The 22,011-nt window shown below is 43.2% G+C and overlaps 1 protein-coding gene across 1 annotated transcript in view; it reads right to left on the minus strand.

Annotated features, from left to right (window-relative positions):
• Positions 1 to 22,011, minus strand: part of MYO16 (myosin XVI) — a 424,969-nt gene that overhangs the window by 219,039 nt on the left and 183,919 nt on the right. The window contains exon 16 of the mRNA XM_082675412.1: positions 13,643 to 13,790. Within this exon, the coding sequence (XP_082531538.1) occupies positions 13,643 to 13,790 (148 nt within the window). The remainder of the gene's footprint in view (positions 1 to 13,642; positions 13,791 to 22,011) is intronic.

Below are 22,011 nucleotides of genomic sequence, written 5' to 3' on the forward strand. Positions count from 1 at the left end.
CTAGCTTCCTCTCTTGTTCAAGCTTCTCCCATCCCTCTTTCCTAGGCATCCTCCCTGGAAGGCTGGGGAGAGGAGCAAACACAAAAGGCGAGCACGGGCAGTGTCGCCTTCAACCTTGGGCTGAGCAGAGATGGGCTGGGGGATTCCTAACACGAGAGAAAGTTCTAGAAATCTCACTGAGGGGCTTCCCGGGCGATGCCTGGCACTCTACGGAAGATGTGCCTGGTGGAGAGGACGGTGGCAGTCAGAGACAGCGCAGCATGGAGGGCAGTCGCACTCTGGGTCTGAAGGTCATCCTGGCTTCAGACTTTCCAGGGTTCAGGTCCCTCTGAGTTTTGTTGATTTCCTTATCGTTGAGAAGGCAGGAAAGGCTGCCTTGTGGGGTGTGTGAGAACTCAGGTAGCCTTGAATTTCCGTGATGTGCTCAACCCTTTCCTGCCCTGGCACCAGGGAAATATTAAGTCCATTTGTTTCATTGGATTCCACACAGCAGCATATTTGCCCTGCCCGGTTTGACCTCATCTTCAAAGAAAATTTTTGAAATTTCCAAAGTCTTGTAAAGTATAAATACATTTCCAGATCAGAAGGGCCTGTCTGTGAGTCCATTTCACAAGCTGGACTTTTGTTTAGGCGTCATCAGGGACCTCTGGACGGCCGGCACCTGCAGAGCCCTGATTCACCCAAGACTATGGCTCTCCTTAGGGCACATTCGAATCCCAGGGGCGAGTCTCAATGCCAGGCCACGCCCCAGGCCAATAACATCAGAATCTCCAGGAAGGGTCGAGCATAGGTAGGTTCGACATTCCCGAAGGGATGCGGGAAGTCACTCAAGGAAGATCAGTCTCGCTGTTGTGCAGAGGAGGGCGTAAGAGAAAGAGACGCTCAAGTACAAATACAGTGCATCATTCCTACTTCCTCACGTAGGAAGATCACTGGTATTTGGGCAAGACACTCATTTTCTCTAAGTGTCCTTGGGTTCTGTTATTTCTGCATCTGGGACCTTCTCTATCTGGGGAACACCTGCTCCTCCGATCACTAGGGCATCGTGCTGTCCAGATGACGGCTGAGGTCCACAGCTGAACCTCACTTGTCATATCACAGGCTAAAGTCCACCTACATCTGGCTGTGGTTCTTTTTCACAGGAGGACCCTGGAAATTCAGTCACAGGTTACCTTACGTCTTGGTATTCTTAGCCTCCAACACAGTGCCTGTAACCCGGACAGAGCTACAATCTGCAATAAATTATTTCTCTAATATATTTTTTTCTTCCAGTTTTCTCAATAAAACTCTAACTGACATACAACACTGTATAAATTTAAGGTGCACAGTACAATGATTTGATGTACATACATCATAAGGGATTATCACCGTAAGTGGAGTGAACCTCCATCACGTCAACTAAAAAATAAAAGAAATAGAAACAAATGTTTTCTTGTGATGAGAGCTCTTAGGATTTACTCTCTGAACTTTATATATAAAAAGAGCAGTGTGAATCCCACTCATCCTGGTGCACATTAGATCCCTGGCTCTTATTCATCTTTTAAGTGGAAGGTTGTACCTTTCGACCACCTTCATCTAATTCCCCTTCCCCCAAACCCTCACCTCTGTAAACATATATCTGATCTCTTTGAGTTTGTTTGCTTGTTTGTTTTTGAAGTATAACTGACCTTCAACACTATGTTAGTTCCTGTTACACACCACAGTGATTCGATATTTCTCTACATTTCAAACTGATCACCATGAGAAGTCTAGCTGTGATCTGTCACCGTACAAAGACGTTACCTAGTTATTGACTATCATCCCCACGTTGCACATTTCCTACCGTGACTCATTTATTTTGCAGCTGGAAGCTTGTACCTCTTAATCTCCCTCACCCACGTCTAAATGTTTTTGGCACCAGAAATTCAAAAGGTGTCCTGATTACGAATTGGATACAGTCCAGAGCATCTGCCAATGTGAAGGGCGTGTTCTCTAGGTGAGGAAAGAGCCTGTCTGGGGTAAGCCCACCTGGGAGCCTTCGTCTGTGGTCTTGCTCCTATTTCTCCCCAGAAAGCGCACTAGGAAACACCAGTCCTGTTTCTCTTCTTGTGGCCCTTGGTCTCTAGGTGCTTGTGCTGCTCTCCCGTCTCCACGGACATTTAGACTCAGCCGGCACCTCTGCTTCTCTTTCTAGTGGCACTGTATCCACCTCTCCGTCCTCAGCCCCCACTTCTCACTCTCCCCTCAGCCCGGCCACGAGGCCTCCGCAGCTGCTCCCGGAGACGTGTGCCTCCCGGGGACGAGGGGGCAGAGGCTGGGCTGGAGGCCCCGCGGTGGGGGGAGGCAAGAGACTGCAGTCCATTCTGTCCTCCAGGGAAAAACGCTAGGAGGTCTTAAGGGATGCGGGAAGGGCGGGATCTGACTGCTGCTTCCGAAAGAGAGCGGGGCAGGGATGGTAACGGGGCCAGTCGGTGTTGGGAAGACTTGAAGAATGTCAGGTGAGAAAGGATGACAGCCAAGCCCAGGGCGGCAGCAGGAACACGGGGAAAGGAGGGACAGCCAACAGGGCCACTGGTGAGACTGGAGGAAGCCACGATGGGGGGTCAATCCCACCCACTCACCGCTCCTTCGATTCAACTTACGTGCTACAAACCCTCAGGACACCTCGCACATCTTAGCAGGGGCGTCCAGCGGGGCGGATGGACGAGCCAGCATCCTATCCAAATGAACTTTTCTCTCTATAAACACAGAGACGACTGGGTATATTTAAACACAAGTTTTGACTCTATGGCCCTAAACTGACGGTGAAGACAGCAGAAACCCTTTGCTTCCTCCAAGGTTCTCTAAGAAGTTTCATGCAGCCGAAAGAGTTCAAACTGCAAAAGAGACAGCCGTGTCAGAACAGATACAAAGTCTGAAAATAAACACCCTCAGGATGAGTGCTGGAAAGCCCCAGGTTACGGTAAATAGTAACCCAAATGAGGAAAGCCATGACATCATTTTGAAAACCTTCTTTATCTTGAGCGCAAGCAATAACGGGGGGATAAGACATTCTCAGTGACTTTAGTTAAACAGATACTTTCATATGTGCCACAGTTAACAAGGACTTACTCAGAGCCTATTCTGTGCCAAGAGCAATTCCAGCCACTTTCAACTGGTCAATGACTCAGATGAACACCTACACCCTCATGGCGTGTAAATTCCCGTGGGGGCAGACGAGGCACGGGGGGTACCCTGAACAAGTCAATCCTGGCGTGTGTTAAGGTGCTGAGTTCTACGGAGGGAAGCGCGCAGAGCATGAAGAGGGCTTGCGGGTGCCGGGCTCGCTGGGAAGGGGAGATGTGAGCCAAGCCTTGAAGACGTAAGGAGGGAGCCAGGTGGAGTCTGGAGGAAGAACATTCTGGGAAGAGGGGCCAGCGGGAGCAAAGCTGGGTGGAAAGGCTCAAAGCGGGACATGGAGGCCACGGTGTGGCCAGGCAGGGAGCCACGGGGAGACCAGGGAGGTCAGTGCCAAGGGACCAGATCACAGAGCCTCAGGGAGACCAGGGAAGTCAGTGCCGAGGGACCAGATCACAGAGCCACGGGGAGACCAGGGAGGTCAGTGCCCAGGGACCAGATCACAGAGCCTCGGGGAGACCAGGGAGGTCAGTGCCGAGGGACCAGATCACAGAGCCTCAGAGGCCGTTGCTGGCTCCCTACCCTTAGGGGAACGAGGAAAAACTGCAGGGCTGGCAGAGGAGGGCTTCAGAGAAGCCTTCTGGCTGTTGCCTTGAGGACTGGTCGCTGACGGGGACCAGGGACACCTGTGCCGTCATCCAGAGGAGACACGCGGGTGACACCTGGGGTGGCGGCAGTGGGGAGTGGGAAGTGGGGCCAGCTGATGGGTCGCCTGTGGTTGTGAGAAGAAGGCCGGCATTGCCAGTGGAGGATGGAGCAGGTTTGGGGGCGGGGGGCTGGGCTGATCAGGAGCTCAGACGGAACACGTCCAGTTGGAGATTTCTATTAGATGTCCATGTGCCCAGGGGGGCAAGTATAGCTTCATATCAGAATCTGATTTATGTATTAGCGCCAGCATGCAAATGTTTAATATGCTAATTCCTCTTAAGCCAACCAAGCCATAAACTGGTGGTGGAGGACAGGAGAAGGGCTTTGCTTCTTCTGAGGTTCTGGGATGAAGCTGCAGCTAGCTGAGAGAGTTCATTGATGAGAGAGCCCACTGTCCCCACTGTCCTCACTGTCCCCACTAACAGACACAGCGGACAGCTTCACACCCGGGTTCTGAGATCAGAGTAAACTGTTGCTGGGTGGGGAAGGTGTGGCTCAGGGTAATTCGTGTAACCATAAAATCTGATTTTTTTTTTTTTTGCAGTATGCGGGCCTCTCACTGCTGTGGCCTTTCCCGTTGCGGAGCACAGGCTCCAGGCGTGCAGGCTCAGCGGCCATGGCTCACGGGCCCAGCCGCTCCGCGGCATGTGGGATCTTCCCGGACCGGGGCACGAACCCGTGTCCCCTGCATCGGCAGGTGGACTCCCAACCACTGTGCCACCAGGGAAGCCCATAAAAATCTGATTTTAATTAACGATGAGGTTAACACAAAGTCCTGGGGTGACAGAAACCTTCAAACAAGCAAGAAACAAAGGACCCCAAACTGCTTGGCTTGAATTCTGAGAATTCTGAATCTGCACGAAAGAGCGGGCCCAGAGACTGCAGCAGGTGAGGAAAGGCTGCAGACAGAGGCCTGAGAAGCCTGGGTCTTGGGGGAAGGGAGAGTGGCCGTGGTGCTGGTGGACAGGTGGTCTGGGGCAGGCGGGGCGGGGCCAGACAGGCCAGAGGTCCAGTTTCTCTTTCCCTCTCCATCCTCACTGGGAATGAGACCTCACAGCCCTCAGCAGTCGCCCCGTCAGCAGTCAGCAGCCCCCTTCCTGTGCGGTGATCCCGCCGGAGTTGGACACCCTTAGACACTCATTTAGCTGCCCTGTCTTCACTTTATCACCAGTTCCTGTATCTCTTCATTCTTCTCTGTGTCTGAATTCGCCCAGTCTGGACCACATTTAACTGCATCCTTTGGTCAGCTGGCATCCTCCCAGCGGGCTGCCGGGTACCCGGACCGGAGGAGCAGCTGTGATCTGTGCCCTCGGGGCCCCAGCCTCCCCTCAGGTGTCAGAGAGCCTTTCTCCGGGTAGCGTGGTCTTTTGTGGCTCCTTTTCAAACATTTCTGCGAAATCGTTCATCTGTTATCAAGACATCAGGGTTTGAGAGGCAGAAATGTGAGGTGTTTAAGAGAGACCCTTATGCTCCTAGGATGGGACCTTAGGTGATTCACTCAGCCTTGTGTCAGGCTGGGCTGTGGATAAAGTGAGATGATAAACATCAAGTTCTTAGCACAAGCAAATGTTGGTTATTTGATTTTAATTATTCCTCCCACACGCTTTCAGATTCCCCTGTGGAGTTACAAGAATAAACAGCCTTAGCTTCAAAATGCTGCTTCTTATCACGGCTTGGAATGTAATCTTAGGTTTGTGTACACACACGTAAACACACACCTTTCACCGTAGGATTCCACATAAATATCCACATCGTGTTGTCAGTTTCAGAACCCACCCTGTAATACGCACAACGCACATCTGGTTTGAACTAGCCGAATCCACTTGAGGGGACAGATTATTGGGAACAAATCGTGCATTCCGAAATCTTATTGAGGTCATCATCATCTCTGATTAAATAAACGCAGGGTTTTGAACTTAAAGAAAATCTCTATTTTTTTTTCTTTCTACTTCTAGCTGGTACAGAAAGGCAAAGCATTTGAAGCACCTGAATTGATTTTCTGCCACAGGGAAAATGTGAACAGGAAGTTCTCCAGGAGTGTTCAGGTTCTGCCTAGGGTTGCACTTTCCCTGGTATCTCAGTAACAGTAACGAGGTGCTCTCTGTCGGAGAAGCCCGGCCGCGGGGCTGATGGGAGACCCTCTGATTTCTCAGCCCATCAGCACCCGCTGCGGCCATGTTCCCCCCCACCCCCCACCCCTGTCCTCCTTCCCACACCTACTCTCAGCCGCCCTCACCTCTTCAAAAGGGCTGTGCTGATTTTCATCAAAAGATCCAATTACGTTTCGATAACTGAAACAACTAATTCATCACAGTGACCACAGACTCAGAGCCCGACTCACACAGCAGAAGTTGGGGAAGGTCCCTGGGCCCAACTGCATGGGGGCAGAGACACAGGCTTGGAAGAAGCCTTCCCCAGACCCAGAGCTCCTACAAGAACTCAAGTTCTGACACTAGCTTGTCATCTTTTTCCAAACAATTATCCCTTCAACTGTCCCCACGTGACTCTGATGGGAAAGAGCCTCCTATAATAATATCAACAACATTGCTGTTCCTTGTATGCCGCCTTCTAGGACCTACTCGAGGCAGCCTGTTTAGTCCTCACTCACAGCAGTGCTCCGAGGTGAGCCCTTTGTCACGGAGGAGCAAAGAGAAGCAGAGAGAGGTTGCCCGATTTTCCCAAATTACCCAGCCGGCAAGAGGCAGGTTTAAACTGTGTCATTGGGACTTCCCTGGTGGCGCAGTGGTTAAGAATCCGCCTGCCAAGGCAGGGGACACGGGTTCGAGCCCTGGTCCGGGAAGATCCCACATGCTGCGGAGCAACTGAGCCCATGCGCCACAACTACTGAGCCCACGTGCCACAACTACTGAAGCCAGTGGGCCTAGAGCCCGTGCTCCGCAATAAGAGAAGCCACGGCAATGAGAAGTCTGCACACTGCAACGAAAAGTATCCCCCGCTCGCCGCAACTAGAGAAAGCCTGCGCGCAGCAACGAAGACCCAATGAAGGACCACCACCGACTGCATCCGCAGGGCAGATGTGGGCGGACGGAACTGGAGACGCGTCACAGCCGAGCGCGGGGTGCCGTCTGCTACAGTCACAGGGTTTGGAAAGGAGGCATATTCACACACACAGAACTGGAAACAAGTCTCTCCAAAATGGCAGTGGAGTCACCAGACAAGCACTTGGGGAGACTGTGGTCTCCTCTACAAGCTTCTGCAGCCTGCGAAAGCCACGCCCCCATTTACGCTGGATTGTTCTCTACAGCTTTGCCTGTTTAGCATCTCGACACAGTTCCTCATAAAGTAGAATACAATACAGCAATTTCTAAGAGGAAATAACTTTAAAGGGAGAGAGACAAAGAGAGACTGAGAAGGAGGGAGGAAGGTCACGGGAGCAGATGTGAAGGTCATTTTCAGTGAGTGCTTGCCTTGTGGTCCTGAGGTCGGATGAGTCTTCCTTTAGGTGAGAAACGATCACTGCCATGTTTTCAGACCTATGCAAGATACACTACACAAGCCGCAACTGCCCTCATCCTAAACTCTGGGGAAAAAATACGTTCTTTATTCATGTGTGTGTGTGTGTGTGTGTGTGTGTGTGTGTTTATTTATTTGTATACATATGTAAATATATATATTAAAAATTAGATCTTTGGATTTTTGGAAGTTTCTTTTCTTCAATCAGCAAACAACTAAGTTTTCACCTGACTGATACTCACCTCCACTCCTATAGGCTGAGCAACTACAGAGAGAACCTCGAAGAACACGTTAACAGCCCCTTCCCCTAAATTCCTTGAGGCCTGGTCGGCTCTGCTGCCTTGCAACAAGGCCAGGAGACTTCACGTGATATGACAGAAAAGCAATATTTATTAAAGACTTTGGAGCTAGGAAGTTTATAGTTAAATTGGAACTTATCCAATGTTGATCTGCCCTGAGTGTAAGGGGTGGGATTGAAGAGGCACACAGATGAGAAGCTGTGCAAACGAGACACAGGCCCAGCCTGTGCTGGGCGCCAAGGTGGCGTCTTTGAGAAAGACAGCTTTGCTTTCCGTCCGGGGTTCCTGAGATGTGGAAGGTTAGGGCTGCCTGTGTTGGATTCTCCCCCATGTTAGAAACACAAGCCAACAAAAAAAGACGTGTGTGTGAGAGAGAGGGAGAGACAGAGACAGAGAGACACAGAGAGACAAAGACAGACAGAGAGACACACAGAGAGAGAGAAAGGGAGAGACAGAGACTGAGACACAGAGAGAGACAGAGAGAGACACAGAGGCAGCACTTGAGTTCCTGGGTCTAGTTATCCCACCCAAGCATAACTTCTCTTTTCTCCAGTTACGTGACCCTCTGAGCCCTTCTCCTTCTTTCTTTTTTCTTTTTGTTCTTAAGTGTGTGAGAGTTGGGCATCTGACACGAGGAATCAAGCAATTCTGATGAACAGAAAACTGGAAGCCACGTATACCTGGGTTTGGAAGCAGGCTCCCTCACTGCCTACGTTTACCAGCTAAGTGGCCTTGAGGAAGGCGACGAGCTAAGTAGCAGTATCTGTGCTTTGTATTTATTACCAACACAACTCAGGTTACCGCGCTCCCCTTCACTCTTCCGTAGGGTTCTGAGGACAAGCTAGAGGCCGAGGGCAGTGCCTGACTTCTGCGGCTCCTCCGTCTGCCCCCTCCGCTGCTGGGTGGACATAACTCACGAATGGAAGGAAGTTAGAGAGCCGCGGGCCCTGACCTCTTCCTGCTGGCTTTTCACAAGTGCAATTTACCTGCTCATTGGCAGGGGTGATCCAACCCTCTTTATATTGTCAATGTAACCTTCAGCTAGCGTAATGAATGCACTTCAGAATTTTTCTTATGTTACTGCTGGAAAAAGAAATGACCCAGAACTGCTTTTTATGGTAGTTAGAGGGAACAGACTCTAGCATGTCCTAAGTTAGTTTTGCTGAACCGACTGTAAATAAAAACACACATACAGGCTGACCTGGTGCTTCCCCTCTCATTTTCTTTCAAATCTCTTTGATGCAAAGGTGCAAAGGCAGCTGGTGTTATTTATAGGCAACGTTGCTGCAGAGACAATACAGGGTTGTGGCCAAGAGTCAAACTGGGCCCCTGGTTGGCCTCTCCATCCTCATGTCCTGGGCCATCCAATGAGAACGCGGTCCTGCACCTTCTGCTTACTTACCGGCGAGGATTCGCCGAGACAAGGGAAAACTAGGAGAGGGACCGGCCTATGCTAAGCGCTCCGTAAGGTGCATACATTACGACTGTGATTATCATTTAGATAATAATTAATAATAGAATCAGTTAGAAATAGATTACAGATTGGCATACATACACTAATATGTATAAAATAGATAAATAATAAGAACCTGCTGTAAAAAAAATTAAATTAAAAACAAACAAACAAAAACAAGACCTAGCCACAAGCCTCATAACTACTGTAAATCGAAAGCAGTGAGAGTGTAAATGACACTTGGAGACATCTATAACCACCGTAGTGTGAAATGAAAATATCTGTGATCTCTATACTCAATATTATGTAATAACCTGTAAGGGAAAAGAATGTGAAAAATATATATATACATGTATAACCGAATCGCTGTGCTGTATACCTGAAGCCTACATGCTACTGTAAATCAACTACATTTCAATAAAAAATTTTTTAAAGAAGAAAAAACATATAATACCTCCTGTCTCAAATCTTTGTCTTGGGAGCACCTACCTTCAAGGATGCATGCCTAAAATGTGTACTGAGTAAAGCTTGTATTATATGACAAGATCATCCTCAAAGAATACTTAAGTTTACCCTTACCTTTTTAAAAATTATGTGTCTTTCTCAACTGAAGTTCAATGCACGTAATAAAGCCTCAGCAAAAACTGAACATTCGTTGAGAGTTCATTGCTGCAGCATCTACTGCGACAGGTGTACCCCAGCAGCACTTACAAGTTCAAGTACCCAGTGAGTCAGAGTTTCCTTTCACTAACACACAAGGTTAGAAACAGGTCATGCACTGAGTCAAACATCGCTTGCTCTCAGCTTGTAATTCAAAATCTGACCTTTGCTGAGAATGTTCTTATGTAGCACCACAATCATTTCCATCATTAATCAATATGAAGGGAGATTCGGAATAATTTCTTTGTATTTCAGAGCCCAACTGTTCTGGGACTACATCCATAAAAGCTGTTTAAAGTAGGTTGAAGATAAGCAATTAATGACTATTTCTAACTTTCATTAAATCTCAATTCCCAGAAACATAAATGACATTTATTGCCCCGATGTAATGTTAGTATTTTTTTGAGATAAAACTTGAAAAACAAACATCCAGGAAAAAGAAAAAGTAAATCATAGGAAGAACCATAAATAAAAAAGAAACCTTTAATGATGGTTTTTTTTTTTTTTTTTTGCTCCTGTCTAACTTTGTGGAGAGTTTGCCATCTAGTGGGAATTCTCAACCAATGCACCCTTACTGCCGCTGCTCAAAATGCTGAGACCTATAGACATTTTTCTTGTTGCCGTTGTTTCAACAATCTGTCCAGGAAGATTTTATGCAAAGTGTTATAAATATTGTTTGCGTTCAGTTAAGCTGTAGGAGCTGATGTCTATATCTGTACCATTTCTATTCCATAAGCAAGAGTGCTATCTGCTTGTTCTAGATACTGTTCCAATTTTACAAACAAGGAAGTATTTTTAGGTGCATTTAACGCTGAAATAAACCTGCATAAATTTTCATGTGAGACTTTGAAAACTTTTAGCTCCAAAAACAGAGTCAAAGTTAAAAGAAAAACAAAACACTTTTGTAGCTTTAATTACAGTAGCGTTAGTTACAACAATACTTTCTTCTCTCTGGAGTTCTAATCATGTAAGGACACGTGATAAACATTGGATATGCCTTCAGCTCGCAATTCCTGCTCCATGCCTATTTTATGTTTCATGTGGGTAATGAATTGGTAGTAATAAAGAAAAGATGTATTTGAAGGAGGCAGGCTTGCAAAATTTTGTAACGTTTGCTTTAAGACTCAACATACTTCATCAAAATTTCAAGACAAGCTATATTATGGAATAAGTATTGAATAAGCAAAGGAATATTCAGATGGTAATCGAGGTGCTGATTTGCTCTATTTAATAGACATATCGACATCTTTTAAATAAAATCAGATAAGTAGGTGTGATGATAATATTGTTTATATATAAGCAATATTATATATTTATTTATATTATGTTTATACAGATTTATTTATATATTGTTTATGTTTATATTTTTATATGCACAGTGATCTACTTTACCTATGAATACTGATTTCAAGGAGGAAACTCAGAAGGATCATCAATTTGTGAAAGGTTAGAAGGCTAACAAGTTCAACTTTATACTACTGATTGTAAACCAGCCAAATAATTTCCAAAATTGTGGTACCTAATATGTGTAATTACTAAGCAAAGATGATACCCCAACCCAAATTCAAATATCATACACATATTAGCTCCTCAAGCCTGACCAGCACTGTAAAAGTGAGAAAACCCACGAATACTGTAACTGTTGGAAGGTCCATATATCACAAAAACACTGGGATGTACAATGCGTTATAACTTGCAAAGCAGCTTGTCTTATTATGAAAGAATATTTTGTCTGTGGAATTCTCATTGTACAAATGTTCCAGTGGATATGGCTTATGAATCTGGAGTGGCGGTGTACATTTTTACTGAGGAATGCTGTTTTGTGCCCATTAGATATTTATAATTCATTTTAATAAAATAACTTCTTTGTTCAAGGGACTTGAATTATTCATGATTTTTCTGAGTTCTTTCCTGTCGGAGCTTCTCACAAAGCAACCCCTGACGTTTGACTTTCTAAATAGCCTAAGTGATTCCAAACCCTCTTTTGCAAAGAGAAACGGATGTTGGAATGGAGGTCAATAAAGAAATGCTTGTTTTCTCCTACACGCTCTCACACTTCAAAAGAGGGGTCCAAGCCACAGACCAAGAAGCTGAATTGTCTCTCTGAATGCTGGATTAGATTGTTGCCTTTTGTTCTTCAGTGGCTCCGCGTCTGCAATGCCAAGCACACGCGTGTACGTGCACGCGGGCACACGCATGTACATGCACTCACACACACGCGCGGACGCACCGAAGCCAATGGCCTGCTATCAGCTTTGAGCTTTTGCTAATAAGAAAGATCAGGAACACAAAACTCCAAGACTTTTCTTCCTCACAGGCTGCCCTGAACACCTACCCCACGGTCCCCAATCTGAGGCTTTTCCTCCCATTAGAGATGTGCGATGTAGAAAAACAAAAAATGAATTCCAAGTAATGGGGTTTCTCAATACTGCTGTTGTATAATATATTCACTTCGGTATAGACCTCCTTATGGTTCTGGGTTTGATTTTCTCCTTCGTGAAATGAAGGGATTAAAAAAAAAAAAACACTTCTAATGCTCTGGTAGCTTAGAATTTCTATTTTTAAATCACTTTCGTCTGGGCAATCATGCTTTGATATCGGTGTTTTCTTCTTCTGAATTTCTGTTGTTTTGGGGGGGACAGTAAATCTCCAAATAGTCTCTTACTTTGAATAAAAAACAATTTTGATGAGGCCTTCTTACCTCATGTCTCCTGTTTGACATGATAAAGTGTATCTATACTGCTGGATGTAATATTTTCAAAGAAACTGAATAAGAGCTGTTAATCATGTAACAGTGACTTCGAATACGGCCAATTCATTCCCCTCCCCCGGTCCCACGCCCCACATCATTCACCCCCCGCCAACCCAGACAATGGCGACCACAGATATTGTTGTCCCTTCTCGGACAGGTCTAGGGGTTCCACTCCATTAAGACCCCATCGCCCCTGGAAAATCCCCCATCTCTCAGCTTGCATTTGACATCTCCACCTACTTGTCCAATCAGCTCTCCACCTTCAACTCTCAAACAACATGATTGGTCCTCAGGCCATGATCCGCCTCCCCAAGCATGCTTTATTTTCTCTCACAAAAGTTCTCATAAAATCATGACCACTCACACCATTCTTCTCGAATCCAGTAACAATCAGGAAACAATAAATCAGGTGTCAATAGATATCTGAAGTAAATCCACGTCTCTCTCAGAGGCCAGCTCCTCCCTGCTTTGCCAGGAATTCACTGCTGTGTGTGGACCCGCACACCCAGCTCCCTCTCTGTCCTATCTCTCACCCACTTCTCCTCTGAATGGGGTTTACTCTCCTTATTGGCTCGCTCCCATCCTATCCAAATCCGGACGAGTCCTTGTGGGAAGACACACCGGATCAGGCAGTCGGCGGACATGCACACATTGCAAAGACACCCCTCAGCTCACTGTCTTAAGAATTCTCCCCTCCGCGGCCCTCCTGTGACCAAGGCATCCTCATTTTAACAAACACTTTCCTCCTCCATTGCAGAAAATCAGCCCCCCAGTTTATGTGTATTGTTCATCTGAAGCCATTATGTAACCTCATCTGTTACTAATGAATCATAATTGCTCAAATATTATGTCCCATTATTTCAAAAGACTACTGAAAATTCGGAATGCATAGCTAATGTTATATCCAAAATACGGCAAAGGAATATAAAAGTTTATATGTGCGCTAATTTTTTATTCTGATCTGAAAACTAGGAAAATAGAAACACAAGTTAATACACATACACAAAACTTCACCTAAACACTCAATAAACGGTAACAGCCCTGTTATACAGATAGTTCTAATCTAATAGTATATCCAACTATTCTCCTAAAAGAAGTCACCATTTCTTCTCTGAAAAATAAGAAGAAAATTTAAGACCGCTAAAGTGCAACCACAATTTGAAGGCAGAACTACCAGGCTGAAAATGTATAATCACTTACCGATGGGCACATAAATTGTTAAGGTGGAGTCCATACTTCTCTTCAGCAGATAACCCATCCATCAACAAGGAGAAGATGAGAAAATTGCTCTGGCCAAGAGGTTGTGAAACAAGTCTGGATTTCTCTAGCATATATGTATAAATTCTGGCTGGTTAAGGAAAGAAAAGGGATTCTGTCAAATGGCATTATGAGTTTCATTTCCATAAATTGACACAGATTAATTAGAAGAAATAATAATGCAGCTTCTTTCCCAGCACAGACCTTTTAAAAACAAAATAACAGACTTTATTTTTAGAGAAATTTTTTAAGTCCAGAAAAATTAAGCAGAAAGTACTGAGTTCCAACATACCCTCTCTCTCCCCTCCCTCACACGCTGTTTACACTATTATTAACATCTTGCGCTAGACTGGTACATATGTTAAAATGAATGAACCAATATTGATACACTATTATTAACTAAAGTCCGTAGTCTACACTGGCATTTGCTCTTGGTGTTGTACAGTTCTATGGGGTTTGAGAAATTTGCATGTCATGTGTGCACCATTACAGTACCATACAGAGTAGTCTGCCCTAAAAATCAGTGAACCACCTACTCACCCCTCCCTCGCCCCCAACCCCTGGTAACCAATGATCTTTTTACTGTCTCCATAGTTTTGCCTTTTCCCGAACGTCATATAGCTGGAATCACACAGTATGTGCCCCTTTCAGATTGGTTTCCTTCACTTAATAATATGTATTTAAAGTTGCTTTTTGGTCTTTTCATGGCTTTATAGCCCATTTTTTATTAGTGAATACTATTGCATTGCATGAATATACTGCAGTTTGTTTATCCATTCAGCTATTAAAAAACACCTTGGTCGCTTCCTGTTTTTGCAATTATGAATAAAGCTGCTATAAACATTTATGTCTACATTACGTGCAGATGTGGTTTTCAACTCAGTTGAGTAAATGTCAAGGAATGTGATTCCCAGATCGTATGGCAAGGCTATGATCAGCTTTGTAAGACGCTGCCAAACTATCTTCCAAAGCGGCTGCACCATTTTGCATTCCCATAAGCAATAAATCAGAATTCCTGTTGCTCCAGATCCTTGCCAGCACTTGGTGCTGTTGGTGTTTTGGATTTTAGCCATTCTAACAGGCGTGCAGTGGTATTTCATCCTTGCTTTAATCTGCATTTCCTAGATGACGTATAACGTGGACCATCTTCTCACGTGCTCAGTTCCATTTGTCTGTCTTCTTTGGTAAGATGTCCGTGCAGATATTTTGCCCATGTTTAAAACTGAGTTGTTTTCTTACTGTTGAATATTAAGAGTTCTCCATATATTTTAGACAATTTTTTATCAAATACGTCTTTTGCAAATATTTTCTCCCAGCCTATGGCTCATCATTTCATTCTCTTCACAGTGTCTTTCACAGAACAGAAATTTTGAATTTTAATGAAGTTTAGATTATCAATTATTCCTTTCATGGATTGTGCTTTTAGTGTTGTACCTGAAAAGTTATTGCCGGGCTTCCCTGGTGGCGCAGTGGTTAAGAATCCGCCTGCCAATGCAGGGGACAGGGGTTCGAGCCCTGGTCCGGAAAGATCCCACATGCCACGGGGGCAAGTAAGCCCGTGCGCCACAACTACGGAGCCTGTGCTCTAGAGCCCGTGAGCCACAACTACTGAGCCGCGAGCCACAACTACTGAAGCCCGCGTGCCTAGAGCCCATGCTCCGCAGCAAGAGAAGCCACCGCAGTGAGAAGCCCGCGCACCACAACAAAAAGTAGCCCCCGCTCGCCCCAACTAGAGAAAGCCCGTGCGCAGCAACGAAGACCCAACGCAGCCAAGAATAAAATAAATAAATTTATTTTTTTAAAAAAAGTCATTGCCAAACCCACAGTCACGTAAAATTTCTCCTCTATTCTCTTTTAAAAGTTTTACAGTTTTGTTTTTACATTTAGATTTATGATCTAACTGAGCTATTTTTCATGATATCTTTGTGCTACATGCGTGGGTTTCTTTGCCTGTGGATGTTCTGTTTTGCCAGCAAAATCAGTGGAAAAGACTATCCTTTATTGAATTGCCTTTGCTCCTTTGTCAATGATTAGTTGACTACGTTTATGTGGGTCTATTTCTGGGCTCTCTATTGGTGTTCCATTGACCTATTTGTCTATTTTTTCACCAGTGCTACTGAATCACTGTCTTGATTACTGTAGCTTTACAGTAAGTCTTAAAGTTGGGTAGGGCCAGTCCTCCAATGTTGTTCTTCTTTTTCAGTGTTGTGCTGGCTCTTCTGGAACTTTTAACTCTCCATACAAACCTCCTGTCGATATCCATAAAGTAACTCAGGGATTTTTATTGGAATTGTACTGAATCTATAGATCAAATTGGGAAGAACGGACATCTTAACAATACTGAGTCTTCATAGCCTTCCTATCCGTTGAACATTGAGTGTCTCACCATTCAGATCTTCTTTGCTTTCTTTCATCAATGTTTTGTAGTTTTCCTTATGAGGATCATGTGCATATGTTGCTAAATTTATACTTAAGTATTTTTGTTTCGGTGCTAATGGAAATGGTGCTGTGTTTTTCATTTCAAATTCCAGTTGTTCATTGATGATATATAGGAAAGCGATTGACTTTTGTATATTAACCTTATACCCTGAAACTTTGCTACAATCACTAATTAGTTCCAGGAGCTTTTTCTTGTTGTTGCTGTTGATGATGATTCTTTTGGATTTCTAAAATCAGATCAACAAAGACAGCTTGATTTCTTCCTTCCCAATATGTGTACCTTTGTTTTTTCTTTTTCTTATTACATTAGCTAGGATTTCCAGTATGATGTTGAAAGAGAGTGGTGAGAGGGGACATTCTTACCTTGTTCCTGACCCAACGTATACTTTTGTGCACAAATATAATCTGAAACAAGACATGTCCTTGCCTATAACAAAGCCACCAAAATAAGTATTAGAATTTTCTTGATTAATGTCTCAAAATTTGCAGGTACATATTGCTCGGGTATATATCAGTAGACATTGATTTTAAATGCTCTGCTGTAGACGTTAGCAAGTATTACTGTCAAACAGCTCAGAAGGTTTTTATAGCTGCACTATTAGGACAAGAGATACAGACAATGGTCTCTCACTGCTGGAAACACTGGAAGAAACTCACTGCAGCAAAGGCAAATACTATGTGAATTCATGAAGATACAATTTAATATACAGAATGGTAAAGGTTTCAAGACCTAATATACTGGAATTATAAGAGGGAGCTAAATCGTGGTTTGTAGTGCAGTGATAGATGATGATACTGGTCCTTCAACAATAAAGTTTACATTCTAGTCAGGGAGGAAATAAGTAATGTGTCTGTAAGTAATGCAGGCACAATGTGAATAGTGTCCAGTCATCTTCCTGGTTTATTGTGACCTCACACGTATTAGGAGGACTCATATCAAGGATTCACTATTTGCTCCTCTGCCTTTAAACATTACAAAAGCAAAAGAAAAAATAACCCACATCGTAAATACATGTTGAAATTTCGTTCATAGTACGTGAGAAATGACGAAAGTATGCAATTTGGGAATCACAATCCCAGTTTTGCTTCAAAGATAGGACTGGAAATTCAGAATCTAATGTTAATCAGAACTTAGGACCATATATTTGGCATGCTGAAAATCCTACTGTTTCTGGAGTATTCTTTGTATTTGAGCTTAGGTCTATTCTTATCACTATGAACGGTCAGTAAACAGTTCTGTACTTGAATTTTAAATGCAACTGTGAATTACTATAGTTTTCCACTTTGAAGTAAGAACTCATGGTCGATAATTTTGGGGATCAAAAAAATAGCAGTTTTAGGAAGGAAGATCAATTTAATTTTTCCCTCCATTTGAACTATAAACCAAATTTTGTGTAACGAGCCTACTGTTAATTATTCCAGAGTCCAGCCTCTGAAAGCAAAACATGTGAGGTCTCCCAATTTGGCTTTTACATAGCAAATCTACTTGAACAAATGGAACCACTATCGCAGTGCTTTATTCCTAAAAATTTTGTAAGTGGTCAATTTAGTCAGTCAGAATGGTGATCAGTGCTTAAAAAAAAATCTCAAAATTAATAAACCTTATTAAGAAAGGTTGTCTCATTAGACACCTTCTAGAGAAGTTATCAGAAGTGCATAAAGAAAAATTCTTTCAAAATATCCCTTCAATTAGTGGCATTAAAGCCCGAAGGTGATGGCAAAATTAGAATGAGGTGGTGTGGTTTCTTTTCCATTTCTCCATGAGTATTTAATCAGGAGGTAATTTCAAATTGAGGTCTTAATTTTCTTTCCTACTTTTTCCTTCTTAAGCAAAATGCTGAAAACATGTTCCATTTGTTATGGATAATATTAACCCTGAAGTAATTAACTGCTCAAGAGAATATTTCTAAACATCTGTACCCATAGGAAATAAACTGTCATAGCTGTCCCCACTGTTATTTTCTGGTCACCAACTAACGGAATATCAGGTGAAAATGGAGGGCCAAGTGGTGACCTTCTGACCATCAAGCTTCTATACTCGGAGAAAAGACTGACCTTATGCCCACTTGTTCAAGCCAACACACAAGCTTAATTTAAAGCAGTATTCAGAACTAATCAAATTCCACATCATAGAGTGACTTCAATACCTTTCATCTTTCAAAACCAGTATCATCCTAGTTAGCTCATCTCCAGCAGTGAATAAAATTGCTGTGGATTAGAAGAATTTCTGATCAGTAGGATTTTTTTTAAGAAGTCCATCTTTAAGGAGATTTTAGATGGAAGAAAACCACCAAAAATTCAGAACAACCGAAAGTTCAAATTTCTGTGAGACTCTAATATTCTTCTGAATGGGGAAAATGCAGGCCTTTCTGTTGTGTTTAAAATGAAACTGGAATAATGGAAGGAAAGTGATAGGTTTTGAAGTTAAAAATGTTTCTGACTCATTCATGCAAGTGTCCATGCACAGAAAGTTTCTACGAATTTCTTGATTTCTGAAGACTTGTACATTTTAAAAAATACTTTATGTCAGAAATATTCTTGACTGGAAGTATACCTGTGATCCTCCATCTTTCCAGAAATCTATGTGAGCAGGTCTTCCAAAAAGTTTCGCTACTGAAAAAATATATATGTTTGCAGATTATATGTAACATAATATGCAGTGAAAGGATTTTATAGAGCTATACCCATTTTCGTTCAAGATGAAAGGAGGTGGAAGACATAAACCTCCCTCTCCTTCAAGAAGGTCAAGTGCTCCAGCTGCCCTTCCACTGGCTTCCAGAAACTTCCAGCACCCACTCTCACTCTGCCCACCCAAGTGGTCATCAGTATATGACTAATAAGATCTCTTCCCAGAAACGCCCGGTCCCCGGTCCTGAATCTGATACTGGCATCTACATGTCCCTCTCAACTTCACTTTCCCCATCCGTTAGTGGGGACAAAAAGAAACAAAGATCCCAGGCTTCCCGGATCCCAAGAGGAGGAATCACCATTTAAAGTACCTACTGTGTACCAGGCGCTGTGCTAGGTGTTTTTCCAACTTTGCCTCATTTAAATCCTGCTGCAGGCCTTTTCACATTTAAACCCAACTGGCTTATCTCCAAAGCCCAGGCTGCTTGCACTAAAAGATGCTGTTCTTCAAAGGAGATGCAATCAATTAAAGCACGCTGAAATATTCTTTTTATTTTTTTCACATAAAAAAAATTATTTTTTAAATTTTTTGACCACACCGCATGGCTTGCGGGATCATACTTCCCCAACCAGGGATCAAACCCAGGCCCTCGGCAGTGAAAGCGTTGAGTCCTGACCACTGGACTGCCGGGGAATTCCCGGAAACTATTTTTTTAATCGAAGTATAGTTGGTTTACAATGTTGTGTTAGTTTCAGGTGTACAGCAGAGTGATTCAGTTTTGTATATATATATGTATATATATTCTTTTTCTGATTCTTTTCTATTACAGGTTATTACAAAATATTGAGTATAATTCCATGTGCTATACAGTAGGTCCTTGTTGGTTATCTATTTTATATACAGTAGTGTGTATATGATAATCCCAAACTCCTAATTTATCCACCCCCTTCCCCTTTGATAACCATGTTTGTTTTTTATGTCTGTGGGTCTATTTCTGCTTTGTATATAAGTTCATTTGTATCATTTTTTTTAGATTTCACCTATAAGGGATATCATGACATTTGTCTTTCTCTGTCTGACTTACTTCACTTAGTATGATCATCTCTAGGTCCATCCATGTTGCTGCAAATGGCATTGTTTCTTTTTTTATGGCTGAGTAATATTCCATTGTATATATACCACCTCTTCTCTATCCATTCATCTGTCTATGAACATTTAGGTTGCTTCCATGTCTTGGCTATTGTAAACAGTGCTGCAATGAACATTGGGGTGCATGTATCCTTTTGAACAATGTTTTTTTCTGGATTCATACCCAGGAGTGGGATTGCTTGATCATATGTTAATTCTATTTTTAGTTTTTTAAGGAACCTCCATACTGTTCTCCTTAGTGGCTGTATCAATTTACATTCCCACCAACAGTGCAGGAGGGTTCTCTTTTCTCCGCACCCTCTCCAGCATTTATTATTTATAGACTTTTTGATGATGGTCATTCTGAAACTTTTCAAAGAACCGAGAGTATAATACTAAGGATAGTTGACGATGACATCAATGAAGATGAAAACTATTTATTTGTTTGTCTATTTAAAATTAAGGTTTGAAAAAATGAAGTGCCAACATCTTAATATATTTTCCATCTCTTTGTGTTCACTCTAGGTTTTAACTTTCCCAAGTAGATAACAGCCTTGGCATATTTATTGGGAAACACCTCTGACTGTTAGTAAATTTCAATTTCCACTTCAATAAGCCTGGGTGTCTTCAAGACACAGAAAAGACAAGGAGCCAATTATTCTTCCCTTCCCACACGTGGGTTCTGGGTCCTCCTACCTTTGTAGACCTTTCAGCACGTTTGTTTTGCCAGTCTCCACACTCAGGAAGCAGATAATGGTTCTACCCTTAGCACACACAAACTCTCAGTATGAAGAGAATCGGCTCTATTTACACAAAATAATCCAGAGTTAAATGCTGATAACTTTCCTTGACTATTGGAGACTCTCGATAATAGGTGTTCTTTGCTGGCATGAATGAGTTCCCGAGGCGTTTACACAGCCCCCTCCCTGAACTGAACGATGGCTGCTCCGCTGTGATCGCTCCCCAGTGCCACTCCTCAGTCTGTAATCCAACAGATACGGAACGCAGGCCTACTGTGCGCCCAGACAGACAAGCGCTCTGCCATCAGCAAACCTGTATCCTAAGAGGAGTCACAGACAACAACCAGACCAATGGGAAAGGGCGCTTTCAGATTGTGACAAGTGCGGGGGAAGAAATAAGGGGGACGACTTGGTCTACAGTCAACAGAGCTGGAATCAGGGGAGCACGTTAGAAACAGGGGCTTGGGGAACTTAGAAAGATTACACTGTTAAATAAGTAATCAGATGGGAAAAAACCCTGGACCGAAAGCCTAGGTTAGAATGTTCTTTATTAATTAAACTTTCTTCAAAATAAGAAACAATCCTGACTTTCTGTAGCTGATGTTTCATAAAACTGAGACTTGTATTTTCTTTGTTACAATTGGTGGTTGCATCCCTGATCAAGGAGTTGGCATTAAATTATAAAAGTATAAGCAATAATGTCGATAAAGGAAATATACAGCATCTATCAACCTTAAAAGTAGTAATATAACATTCCCGGTACAATAAACTCCTTACAACTATTTTACATGTTGATAATTTAAGAAAATCTAGACTACCATGAAGCATGAAATCAACCTGTAACCTACATATATTTTACCTAATTTGAGGTGTAAAAACCTTAGTCCAATTTGGTTTACTATTTTAGTGAACACTTAAAATTCAGAAGGCTTTTACACAGGACTAATTTGAAGGACTCAGCTGTCTTTAAAAAACATGTAAAGTAATTTATATTGATACTTTTTAAAATTTTTCTTTCAGAAAAGGATATATCCCATTGACGTACAGCTTCTTAAAGTGTTTTAACAGTGCCTGTTTTTGGAGGTGGTGATGATACGTTTGCTTAGACTGAGAATAATTTTGAAAAGTAAAGACAGACACAATAGATCTCTCCTTATTCTCTGTCATGGGGTGAACTGTGTCCCACAAAAAGATATGGCTAAGCCCCAAGCCCCCATACCTGTGCACGTGACCTCGTCTGAAAATGAAGTCATGTGCCAGGCGGGCAGCACACTGATGCTCACAGCTCTTTCACAATCCAGAGGGCGTTTCAGGACCTGGAAGTGCCTCAGATCCATCTGTATGAATATTTATTGTCACCCTGTCACAGTGTGCAG

This window comes from Grampus griseus, assembly GCF_964374135.1.
Source record: "Grampus griseus genome assembly, chromosome: 18".
Lineage (NCBI taxonomy): Eukaryota > Metazoa > Chordata > Mammalia > Artiodactyla > Delphinidae > Grampus > Grampus griseus.